General features: G+C 39.3%; 1 protein-coding gene across 1 annotated transcript in view; it reads right to left on the bottom strand.

Annotated features, from left to right (window-relative positions):
• Positions 1–662: 662 nt before the first annotated feature.
• The window catches only part of ZNF385D (zinc finger protein 385D), a gene marked incomplete at its 5' end in the record, with an annotated part of 118,763 nt that continues 106,324 nt past the window's right edge, over positions 663–13,101 (bottom strand). Inside the window, 4 exons of the mRNA XM_006029054.2 lie at positions 663–1,378; positions 6,228–6,329; positions 7,642–7,820; positions 10,134–10,367. Coding sequence (XP_006029116.1) covers positions 1,145–1,378; positions 6,228–6,329; positions 7,642–7,820; positions 10,134–10,367 — 749 coding nt within the window. The remainder of the gene's footprint in view (positions 1,379–6,227; positions 6,330–7,641; positions 7,821–10,133; positions 10,368–13,101) is intronic.

The raw sequence follows: 13,101 nt of genomic DNA, 5'->3' as shown, positions 1-13,101 counted from the left end.
AGGAAGGAAGGGAGATCCAATACATGTTTCTCTACTTGCAGGTACTCCCACTGGTATGATATAAAAATAATGTTTGCCATTGTTGGGGTGAAATCCTGACTCCTCTGAGGTCAGGCAACAGGTCAATGGCCTGTTGACTTCAATGGGCACAGGATTTCACTCTTGATTTTAATTTGCTAGTCATGACCATGAGTAACCCACTCTTGTCTTTCCCATTGCTCTAGCATTAATGAGTTATGCTTAACTCATGATAATACTATATTTTTGCTGTCCACCATTATGCCTTTAATGAACTTCTGCTCTGTATGAATTACTGCTTTTGGATACAAGCACTGCACACACACATATTTTCAGTTACATAGAAATTTGCCCTATTTTGTGTACAGTTTACAGATTTTTGTGCTAAATCTTTTTTAGCTGTTAATTTGTCTTAACCACAGAACTTCTTTATGGCTCTGAACTTGGTTTTTTTTTCCCCTACAGGTGATAAAAAGAAAGTTTGCCAACTAGGAACAGCTCCACATTGTCATCATCATCTTGGCTACTTACCAAAGTGAAATAATTTGTTCATTTCATCTCTTGCAACTCAGTTAGAAACCTAGTGGCATAGATAGAGACACACTACTATTGTTTTACAAGACATCTATTGTATCTATTTTTGTTCAGATAAATACCCGGTAACAGCTGATTTGGCAGGAGGATCAGTAAGGGTACTACTATTCACAGTGTTTCTGTTTTTCTTCTTCTTCTTCTTTTAATCTACAGAATAAAGTATTTTATGTACATTGGAACCAGTTAATGCCCTTTAGACAAATTTGTAAGTTGTTTCATAAAGCAGAAAAGACATTGCAGGGAAACATGTGCCAAAAAGCACAGTCAAAAAGGCTTCATAAGTTCTACAGGTCACTATGACTCAATGCTGGAGATCACTTCTAAAACGATCAGTATTCAAGAGGAATGCTCTCATTTGGAGAAAATACTGCCCCTTCCCCCTTTTAGAATTTGTCCAATTCTCTATCAAAAGTCCTGGCTCTTCATATATACTTTAAACTATAAATAAACACTGCATAGTTCAATGTTCTTGATTTGCTTTTTTGAATTGTTTTGAAAAATTATTGCAGTACAACTGATTCCTGTTTGGAGTTCAGTAAGGAGCAAACAGCACAGGAGTATGCGTGGTCCGTATAGGCCCAGGAGCTGGTCGTAGAAGTGCTGGAGGAAGTGCTGAAGTCTGGAAAAGGGTAGCTGCTGGGGCTGTTCGAAGACTGAAAGGGGAATTCACAGCCACAGCAGCAGCTGCTGCTGCAGCTGCTAGTGGGTTTGGTAAGATACGTGGAGCCATTGGCTTTGAAGGTTCCTTTGAAAATACTAATTTTACCTGCGGGGAAGAGAACAAACAAAGACAGAAAGAAACAGAATTTGTTCGTATTAGCCATATGACAGGTACCTTTTCTTAGATTACAAATCAAAAAGAGAGAGGAGTGGTATTAGTCACTGACACTAAAAGTGAGCTGCAGCTCTGTGACAGTTTACAAAGAAGATGCTATGTCATACACTCCAATTAGGAACGAGCATCTCAGTGATGTTTTAGTGGAGGCTACTGAAACCTGATATTATTTTGATCGTGGTTTCACATCTTATCATAGAGACCGATAATTTAACAGGCCATTTCAAATGAAAAAATCAAAGTGAATCCTTGGGGGCTGAGCAAGCACAATCTGCACACACATTAAGGGACGGGGGAGGGGGTGTTCAGAGATCCTGCAAGAGTCGAATAGGAAAGAAATAGCAATCAATTCAGAAGCAACCACATGGACAGTCTGATGATGAAGACCACAACATAATGAAAACACATCCCATTTCAGAGCATGACAACACAGGTTCTTTCACTTCTGCTGTGATTCAAGATCTATTTAAAATAGGGGCATCTATGAGTGACTATTATCTCTAGCCACTGCAAAAGAATATAATAAAACTTATCTTGCAACAGCTATGGAAGCCTTCTGATTTCTCATGCATTTGAATGGGAGATGCAGTTCTTATTTCCCACTCTGCATCATCTATGAACCTGACCGTACCTCCTGCTGACCTTTCTCACTAAAGACACCATTCATACTTATGGGGCCTGTCTACACATGCGATTAATGCAAACGAATAAACTCTGGAGCTTATTGCTCATTAGTTTTTTCATGCACAACAGCATACATGTAGATGCTGCCCTGGCTAGCTGAGGCACAGGGTTTCTCAGTCCAGGGCTAACCAGGAGTCTCGGCGAGAAAACTTCTCCCCCACCTTCCCCCACTGTTTCCATGTGCTGCCACGAGGCTGCCCTGGGGCACAGGATGCCTCAGTGTGGAGGCTGCCTGCCAGCCAGCCAGACTCACACTGAGAAACCCTGTGCCCCAGCCAGCCAGGGCAGTGCCTATGTGTGCTGCTGTGCATGAAAAGGCTCTACAGCAATAAGCAACAAGCAGCTGCTCATACTCACCCCATCTCCATGTGCTGCAGGAAGTGAGAGGAGGTCTAGCTGGAGCACAGGGTGCTTCAGTGTGGGCCTAGTTGGCAGGCAGCCCTCATGCTGAGAAGCCCTGTGCCCCAGCCAGCCCCCCATACAGCACATGGAGATCGGGGGGAGGGGGAGGAGGGAAGCAGCACCACCCCACCCCTCCATGGGCTGCTACGTACTTGTATCTTACAAGACTACCCTGCTGCAGAGTTTATTAGTTTCATGTGCCCTAAGAGGGATCCATGTGTAGACACCGAGATGTTTACAGTGCAGTTACTTAGTCAACTAGACAATAAATGTCTCATGTAGAGCACAATCATTTGTTAGAGGTGCAGAAGGTATCCCAAATTTATCCCTGGGATGACAGTGTATCACTTAGTAAGCTGTAGACAATGGTGTGCATATGCTTACTATAAGTATAGGCATTCTTCACTTACTTAACCACATTTTCCCACTTATACAGAGGAAGGATACAAATCATACCCCAATGCACCGACATAGCTCTTTGTACGCTGAAGGATTCTCCCATGGGACAGGACAGAAGAATCTGGCATAAACCAACAGTGAATTTCACCTGTTTGTGATCAACCTAACCAGGCATCAAAATTTCAGTTTTTCTTTAGATGCCATCTGTATCTTTTAATACTTCCTCCCCTACTTGCTGGCCTCAGGATCACTGAAGACTTTTGGGTAGTAGGGGAAGGACAATTTTCTAATGGCAAAAAGGAAAGGTAAATACTTTACTGAAATGTAATGGCTGTTGAACACCTAACTTTAAAGTAACCAGCTCTTCAGGATTTTCCAGGAAAGTTCCTAATTTGGGGCCTGTGGCCAGTGTTTCCAATTCTGAAGTGGGACTTTCATCAGGAATTTGAAAAAAATGGTTCTGGGTCAGTACATGGCAAAGTCCCTATCAGAGCTGATATTTGAAAATTGTGTAAGTGCACGGGACCCCAAAACTGAACAACCACCATTAATTTCAGAGCTGTTACTTGCTGGCTGTGGAGCATCTGGGACTGTCCCAGCTTTTGCTCTGTGAAAGTGAATTGCTTTGTTAAGCTCCCAGTTGTTCCAATGAAAATCTAGCTAATGGAATTTTCTTGATACCTGTTACACCCAAAAGCACAAGCACACTCTTTAGTAAGGCAAAGGCATCCACCCCTCCTTTTATGTACTCTATTTACTTTTAAAACAGTTCCTTATCCTTATTTTAAAAATAGCTCATCAGATAAACCATATACTAGCATATTTTTCACGAGCTCTTTCAGTATGTTAACCATAGATTTGAAAAGTGCCAAAAAAGCTAAATAACAACCTTGTTTCTTTTTAGTTTGCTTTTTCGTGTGCTAGTTCCATCAACTGAGAGAGGGGTAGGATGACTCCACATGTACTTACTATGAGTGAGCTGAATTAAACTATGGAATACCATCACCTGGGAAATAGTAAAGACTCTTTCTTTTAGCAATTCAAAACTGTTTTGGGCAAGCCACTAGAAAACCTGGGTCTTCTGCTTCCTAACACATGCTTTAACCATTCAGCTAGAGGTGCTTAATGATGGAGTTAAAATTGGAGCTAAAAACCTGGAAGGGCTCACCTTGGTGAGCATCTAATACCTACTATACCTGGGCTTTGGCTGAATAGAAATTTATACCTTATGCAAACCTGTTGTATACATGTAAAGAGCAAGAGAATTTGGGCCTAAGTAACATGAAAAGCACTTAATCTTGAGCAAAAAAAGATAACCAGCTTTAGAGCTCATCAGAAACATTTACAATCAAAATTAGTGCTTTTTTGGCTTGTTGCCTATTTCACTTGAGTTCCAAATGACAGTCATTTCCATGTTCATTTCTAGTAGGAAAAATTCCGAACTGATTTAACCTTATCGTGGCCTCCACTTTTCTCTGGATCTCCACTTGTTTTATTGCTAGCTTATGCTTACGACTCACCTCCCATCTCATTTGCCTCTTTTGCCCACCTGTTATATCCTGCTTGATATGCAGCTTGTGAGCATTTTGACATACAACTCTCCTCTCTGCTACTTGTCTGCACAGTATGTGGCACACTGGGGCCCTGTTCCTTGACCAGGATTCCTAAGTGCCACCATAATATAAATAAGTAACTATAATTATGCACTGATTATTTTTGCCCGCTGAAGTCAAGAATTTCCTGAATGCAATAATATATAGTCAGTGAAATTTTGGTAATCCGTGTCCTACATTTCTTGCTGTGCCGATTCTATTCTATTCTACTCTATTCTATTCTATTCTGTTTTATTCTTAGGTATTGGAGATCCCTAGGGCTCATGAGATAGTCTATGAGGTCATTCTCATACCAATGGATCTGCCAGGTAATGCACTGAATAGAATTACAGCACTTGCTAAGTTTTTTAATGGGTGTCTTATGGTTATGAATGAGGCATAATGGCTACTCAGAATAAAAGCCCTGCTCCCCTCCCTTCTTCCCCCCCATTTTAAAGGTGGTGTCTTTAAATCAGTTGGAAGAGAATTAGACTTTTGAAGACAATGGCCCTGAACATCTGTCTCCAATGCAGCAAGCACACAATATAACACACAAATACATTTTTGAAATTCAGATCTCCAGGGATTTGTTAAAATCATTCTTCAAACACTCCAGTTGAAATCATGAATTAATCAGGTCATTGCATTACACAAGACCATATAGGGAACCCAGGAAGATCACTGAATAGAGGTGTGTCAGGATACACCCACTCTAGCAGGGGCAGCTAAGTTGCCACATGCATGCCGCAAGTGGTTCAAGCAGTCTCTGTATGTGGCAGAGTGGGGAAGGGACAGATAACACAGTTGCAAATATAGGGCAGGAAGTAGAAAGCACAGCAGAATATTGGGAAAGGAGCAAAGGGCAGAGAACAGAAAGCAGAGATGCTTGGCAAGCAGGGGAAAGGGATCAGTGTAGCAGTGGATGGGGGGGTTGGGCTATATTGTGGCATGCCTGCCAAAAGGTTTGGTTTCCACTGCACTACACAACCAGAGAATTAGAGCACATCTGAACTAAAAACAGGACACTAGGATTTTATTTAAAATATAATTTTATAATTTGACATTACATCTTTGAAGCTAACAAGATCTGAGTTTCCAACAGTTTCTCCTGTAGGAAAATAATGTGACCAGGCCTGGCTTGAATTTGCACAAAAATAAAACTACAGATTTTTCACTAAGTTTAGTTTTTATCCAGCTCTTTAAATACAAAATTAGAATAAAAAATACAATTTTTTTTGCATAATTGGTGGTAGACCTCATTTCCCAAACTCAGCCTTACACCTTTGTGTGTTATTCATTGTGCTTGATGCAGACAGAATCTTTGGGAACTGTCTTCTATCTATATTCTTTTTCCTCATAACCCTGCAATGGGTTTTCTGTCTACAATCATCTCCTATACAGCTCCAAGAAGGGTGCCTATAGGCATAGTCCACTGGTCACTGAAATCAATGGAAAGTCTTCAAATGACTTATCTGGGTACTGAGCAGGGCATTTATAATTTGATGCCATTTTCTTCTTTCCTCTCCTCCGAAACTATAAACTGCCCCAAGCCATAGAATCAGAAGCCTAGGTCCTAAGCTATATTGGCTGGCACTCCTCCATCCTGTAACATGCATTTTCATATTTTTAAAAACATTTTTCAATGGTATTTTATGAAAATTCTACTTAGTGGGACACCATGAGAAAGAAAATAATGGACTTACCCCTAGAGGATGTGTTCCCTTTTGAAGTTTGTTGTAAGGACTATATTTAGGTTTAGGTGGCTTCCCAGCAGCTCGGTCTTTGTGCCTTCTACTGCTTATGTGCTGCAAAGAAAAGAATATTAGAAAAATTAAATTCCTCCAATGAATATGATGGCATTCATAGTACATTTCAACTACTAACACAAAGATGGTCCAGTGTCTTGGTGACTATTGTTCTCCGCAACAGTGTTAATTTATTTCAGCAAAATAAAATAAACCAATACCTTAGTTAATAATAATTTAGACTTGTTTCAACTTGAAGCTTTTGCTTGTGCTGCATGTATTATACCTATATTTTGAGAAGTGTTCAACCTAACTTTACTACCACCATAATCAATACATGTCTCAGCTCTGTTGACTTCGGCAGGAAGGGAGTTAGGGCAATGCTGAATGTTTTTGAAAAATCCCATCCTGCACAAAATATGTAACCAATAGCTGCAGAGCAGTTCTCAAAAACACAGGGGCATTCCCTACCCATAAGCAAAGTGGTCTGAGGATTTTAGTATCCATAGGACAGAGAACCTTTCACATTTTCACCTGAAAGTCTGCTGTGTAGCATGCTGAGCGCAATATAGCTACAGGAAATTCACCTGTAAAAAAATCTACTGGACTTTACAATAATTTTCCTTTATAGATCCTGTTGCAACATTAGATACCAGGAATTTCTTTCCATTCTTTCCTTATTGGTTTGTAAAGAGCTCTTGTGAGAAGGAAAATGAAGGTGAAAAAAACTTTAATAGAAGTATTAAAAAGCTGAAATTTAGTCCCTTACAGTGTTTATTTTCATCCTTGTGAAGTTCCTTAACAAGGGCTTAATTACAAAAGGCACATAAAATAACTAAGTGTTTTATAGAACAATAGCTTTGTTCATCTGAGAGACAAAGACTGCCTTTTAACTTGGTGTAAATTCAATTTGGAGGTCATGGTTTTTGGCTGCAGAATAACACATATTAAAAAAAAAGCAACATCCCACATTCTTACACCAGTTATCAATGTTCTGTAAATATATTCTCTGCACACACCTCCACATCTCTGTGAATACAAAAATCACGCAGCACATAAAATGACAGGGTTTATTAAGTCTTGACAATTATGTTAGTTTAAAGACACTTGTAATGTTGTAAGCTTAGAGATTCTAACACAGTTTAAAAAAATGAATATAATCAACCGTTTTAGAGAAAATACACTTTTTGTGATGGAAAACCATACCAAAAACAAAACACACCGAACAAAAGCCTGAGTACAAAGGGTGAAAACAGCAAATTCCATTTAGATGTGAGCTGTCATACTAATGACGTGCTGATTATCTTGCTATTTCAGCCCAGCAAAACAAAGGAAGAGCCAAGAATTCACATTCTACAAGCTGTTTAAGTACCTGTTTTAGTTGTGTCTCCGAGTTAACGTGCACATCACAAATTTCACAGTGAAATGTTTTGTTCTGTAAGCCTGTATTTCCTTTGTTAACAGGCCCTTTGCCTTTGACGCCTGCTCGGGGAAAAGCTTTAATAGTTCCACTTCCATTCCGAGCTTCCAGCATGGTTTTGTGCTTAGTCCCTGGAGATATTAGAAATGGGAAACAGAAATAACTTCGGCAAGTTGGTTGCACTGTATAATTATTCTAAACAGTTATGTAGAACTCAGTTTTGTCCTATGTGTTACCCTTGGAACATGAACATATTGCCTATATCTGTTTGATTATAAAGTAATAATATTTCATATTTGATATTAATTACTGAGTATTTAATTATTAAATTATGCATATTTTGGCAATGAGATAGAATGAAGCAGACAGCATCAATAAGTAGTGGCACGTTCTGGATATCCTGAGGTGAAGTCAAATGGGTGTGACTTCTTTTCATTAAATCCTGCTGCTAATAAGACCTGAGATGAAGTTGAAAAGGACGAGTGATTTAGCTATTAAATATATAGTTGGCTCTGATTTGTAGCTGTTCCATGGTGAGTTGGTAAATATTTTGTGTTAAGTAGCCAAAACTTAAAAACTGCAATTAAATAATCAGTTTCCTAGTCCCCAAAGAGTAGAGGTTTCACGGGTTCCTAAGTATCTTAATGACCTGAGACAGAAACCAAAACATATGAAAAAAGACATGCACTGCCTACATTTCTAGCTATGCAAACAAACTGTAGACATAAAAACAATAAAAAAGGTCAAGACTGTGTTATCTTTACTCATGGATCTCTCAAGTGCACTCTAACAGCCTTTGCAGCATTGGAAAATTGACAGTCTTCATCCCTCTGCTTTTGCCATAGCAGGTTAAGGTGCTTTTGGTGTCTGGGCAATCTGCATTGTAGTTGTACAGCAGAATTGATTATGCAGTTTTAGGAGTAGGTTAGAAAAGGACTTGTATGGATAGAGATAATCCTGCCTTGAGTAGAGGTTGCACTAGAAGACCTCTGGAGGTCCCATTCAACCAAACTTTTCTATGATTCTGTGCTGAAGACCAGCTTACACTATTGACTTCCATAGGGTTACTCAATGAGGGCAAGGGACTATTTCCATGTAAAGAAGGCTGAAAAATATATTATTATGCATGTGTATTTACTACATTAGAAACCTAAAACTTGAAGGTTTGTAGTATGATAAACACATTTGGCCAAACTCAGCCTTGTGATAAAATAGTACATCTTTACTGACTTCAGTGGGGGTCACATGCATTTACACCAGAAGATGCACAGCACTTAAACCTGATGAAGTTCTGTTTTCACATGAGAAGCAATAAAGCAGAATGTTCCTTTAAATAAGCACTGAAGCCGTGCCAAGATTATTGTTTCTTTTTTGATTATAACCTAAGACCTTTTTTTCCATTTGGATGCTGGCAGGTAATCTCTATCTCTAGGTTTCAGGCCCTAAGCTATGTTTGCTCTTCTCTTCCCTATTCTTAAACTCTGTTCTTTCTGCTCTACACTATCTCCTAAGATCTGGTTTAATCTCTTATATACATTAGGAAATGATTTGAAAGTTTCCCAATGCAGCCAGAAATATTTGGAGGTCTGTTATAGTGGAGGTAATAGAGGCGATGCCTGCCTCACAACCATTTGTTTGTTGACTTTGGGTCTCTCTAATACCCAATGGTGAGAATGTGATGATCTATGGGAAAGGGGAAGTTGCACATATTTAGTCAAGCATCTGCCAAACAATAGCCATTGTCAGTCTTTCAGGCCAGGGACTTAAAAAAATTAATTATGACAGTGGTTTCCAAACTCTGTTTCCTGGAAGCCTCCAGTTCCACAATAGGTCATCAGGGGTTCTGCACAGAGACTAGTGGTACTGGCGGAGGGCTAGGAGGCAGTGCATGGCTAGGCCAGGTTGTCTGGCTCTGCGTCAGCTCACAGGGTAAGGGCAGGGGTTCTGTGGCAGAAGAAGTGATATAAAAGGATTTCATGACTTTAGGATGTTTAAAAACTGCTGTGTTATGGTTACCAAAAACCAAGGTAGAGCGAAGAATTCAAACCCTTGTCACTGCACTCTCCCCCTATTTCAGTATTGTTTGTTAGATTTCTGACCAAACTACTAGCATTCATATTCAATTTGCTCTTCAACATAAATGAAAGTATGCAAACTCTGAACACCAAAAGGTAACAGAGCACAAGCTGTCACTTAGCACCATTATGTTTGGAAGCAATAAAAGCTGATATGAAGGAAAACTAGTAAGTTGTATGCACTAGGATTCCTTTTCTCCCATTATAAAAGACTCTTTGCTTGTCATTTTTATTCTTTAATAGTTAATGAATTCCATGTAATTGCCAGTTTTCTGCCACCTCTTTGTCCCCTGCTGCAAGAGATCTAATCTATTCAAGGGAAGATAATTGCAGAGCTCTTGAGACAGAAAAGAAATTGCTAAATCTCACCACTGTTGTGCGCCTCCAGCTGTGAGGCGGAGTTGACAGCGACTTTGCATAGTGAACAGTAAAGTAGCCTTTTTGCTTTTTCTTCCTCAGTCTCCACGGACGGACATGTGGTGCTGCTAGTGGCTGTTGTGGGGATTTTTTCAACTTTAGCGGTGATCTCAGTTGTCATAACACTGCTCTTCCGGATTTCTACTGTTGTCGTTGTTGATATTGCTGGTGTCCCTGTGGTAACGTCTGCAGTCAAAAGGAGGAGTTGGAAACAAAATAAATGTTCTGACCTTTTTCATTTGGAATTTTAATTCTGCAACCACAAAGAGAGGCATAATATTCTGGTGATACTAGACTAACGGTAATGAACTAAACCTGACCTTTTTCTTATTTCCTATTGTACATTTACAAAAAGAGCATTATTTTGGAACACCATTTATTCTGTCCCCTGCATGTTACAAACACTTTCTAAATACAGAATTTATAAACCCCAAAGGTACATTACACCACTGAGACCATCCTGTATGAATGCAAGGTAATCCAGTAAGTGAGGTCACAGCAGTTATAAGTAAACAGGCAATTTACATTTGTTCTCAGTCCGTGTCAAGTGCTATGACTGCAACATACTATTTACTAAAAATCTGACTTAAAAAATGTAATAGTCTGTGCTTTTTAAAAAACTTCAGGCTCTGAAATAACTCTGATGAAGACCAAACAGTAAAATGATACACCTGATCCTTCTATAGTACTTGAAGATACAAGGATGAGTAGAAAGTCACACTCATTATTTCACTTTAAAAAAAAAAGTATTTATAATGATACATTGTGCAGCGTATTATATTTATCATGATTTTTTCTGATTTTAGGAGTTTAACACACAAAAGGCACCTATACTCAGCTTTAGGGGATAGATCTACAAAGAATATGGTTCTTAAGTCCTTAGAAAATTTAATCCAAAACTGGAATATGCACAGATGCAACTAAAGTCCTTAGACACTTAAGTTTCCATCAGGCACAATTCTGAGGCACCTAAATTTCTGCTAGAGAGCATGCGCATGACCATGCAACTCCCAGCAGCAAGAAAACAAATCAAAACCTGGAGCTCAACAGTTTTCACAAGCTAGGCATTTCTAGGCATGCTGTTAAACCTAATTCTTTAGGCCTTCTAAAAACCTGGTTTACTTGAGGCAAGGCAGAAGGAAAGGACTGATAGTAATCCCATTCCTTATACCAATTAGTCCAGTAGTTACAGCATTTGCTCAGGAAGTCTAAGAGATAGTATCGGAACTGAACAAGAATGTGAACCCAGAACCCATTTTCCCAGAAGAATGCCCTAATTGCCAGGTTACTGGTAGTCTAAGATGGACATCTCTCAAACTCTGCTGTGGACGTTGTTCCATATAGTATTAAAAATATTCACTGTGCTACAGAAAAAGAAAAAAAAAAGAGAGATTGACAGTACAGTCTGGTGATCAGAGCACTTCTGCATGACATGGAAGAATCAAGCCTAAGTCCCTGCTCGAATGAATAATTAACTAGTTAAATACTGGGTGATCTGACTTTGTATCCTTCACATCCTACTCTGTTTCTCTAACAGCTGGGTGATTCAAAGCAAAGCAAAACAAAACAAAAACCCCACACCTTGATCACCTCCTCTTTAATATGTATCATGATGGGAAAGGTTAACCCAGTGCAGGCAAAACTCCAGGAATGGGTCAATGATTGGGAATCCTGAGGGAAGAAAGTTGCCTATTTCCCTTTGACATATGATCTGAGCCTATCCCCTCTCTTTCATTTCCTTTAGACTAGCTTAGGTAGCTCTGTCTTGCACATGCACACTTTTAAAATCCCATTTTAAGCACCCACTTTCCCCAGGCATTGTACAGGGAGAGTTAGGTGTCTAACTCTGGCATCTGAATTCCCCTAGGCAGTAGGGTGCCTAAGTGTTAGACACTGCAGCTCCAAGTCTAGGTCTCCTTTTATGAATCCAGCTCTACTTGTCATTTTAAAAATTAAAAATCCAATCAATTAAAATTGTGGGGTCTTTTATTTACAGTCGGGAAAAGCAATTTACTTTTTACAGCTTTGAAATATGACCTGATTACTTCTATAAAATAAAGTCTGCGAGTTACATTTTAGCTCTCAAATATTCTACAGCTTTCGCCACAGTTGTCCACAAATTTGTAATTATTATTCTATCTGAGATCCAAGGATGAACCTGGACCACGAATAAGAAATAAGATTATAATAGAATATAGTAACAAAACAAAACAATGCTGTTTCTTAAGTGGATAATAGACATTTCAGATTATGTAGCAGAGAAGTGATAATTCCTCTACAAGGTCTTGAAACAGGAAAGCACTCAATGGGACTTGAATATATGCCTTAAATTAAGCAGGTGCCTTAAGTTTTCTAAATGCTTTCTGAAATGAAACAGAAAGCTCAAGTTTTGCTATGCTTTCTCAGACTGGATAACATCTTTCTCCATCAATAGGTCCATTTCTTTCATTGAGACTGCCCATGGAATAAGGTGCTGCCCCAATATGAATAAAAATAGTAGAACATGGCTCCACATGTTCCTAGTGTTATTGTGCTTAAAACCTTTTTTGGTTCAGGGCCCCTCAGGTACCTAAGGAACAAACTGTAATGAAGAGTAACAAAAATGATTAATAACAATGAATTAAGACTGAAGATTAATATAAATGAGTATCCAAAGGGAAAACAGGGGCATATCTTGCTAGTGTTTTGCCCTAGGTCACTGCTGCAGATACTGCAGGACCAGCATCTGAAGGTTCACTGCTGCTGAGTGAGATATTGTCTCCTTCTTTTTGCTACCAACACATGTCAAATGGCCAAAACCCACCCCCACGGTTTTGTTGGTGGTAAAAAGGGGGGTTACATTGCTGCCCATAGCAGCGAAGCTTTGGCAACTGCTACTGCAGCACGACACCTCTGCTTCTCTACTCTTCCACAAAGCCAG

This window comes from Alligator sinensis, unplaced genomic scaffold, assembly GCF_000455745.1.
Source record: "Alligator sinensis unplaced genomic scaffold, ASM45574v1 scaffold648_1, whole genome shotgun sequence".
NCBI classification, from domain to species: Eukaryota; Metazoa; Chordata; order Crocodylia; family Alligatoridae; genus Alligator; species Alligator sinensis.
Note: the sequence above shows the minus strand (reverse complement) of the source record. Positions and strands in the feature narration are given on the sequence as shown.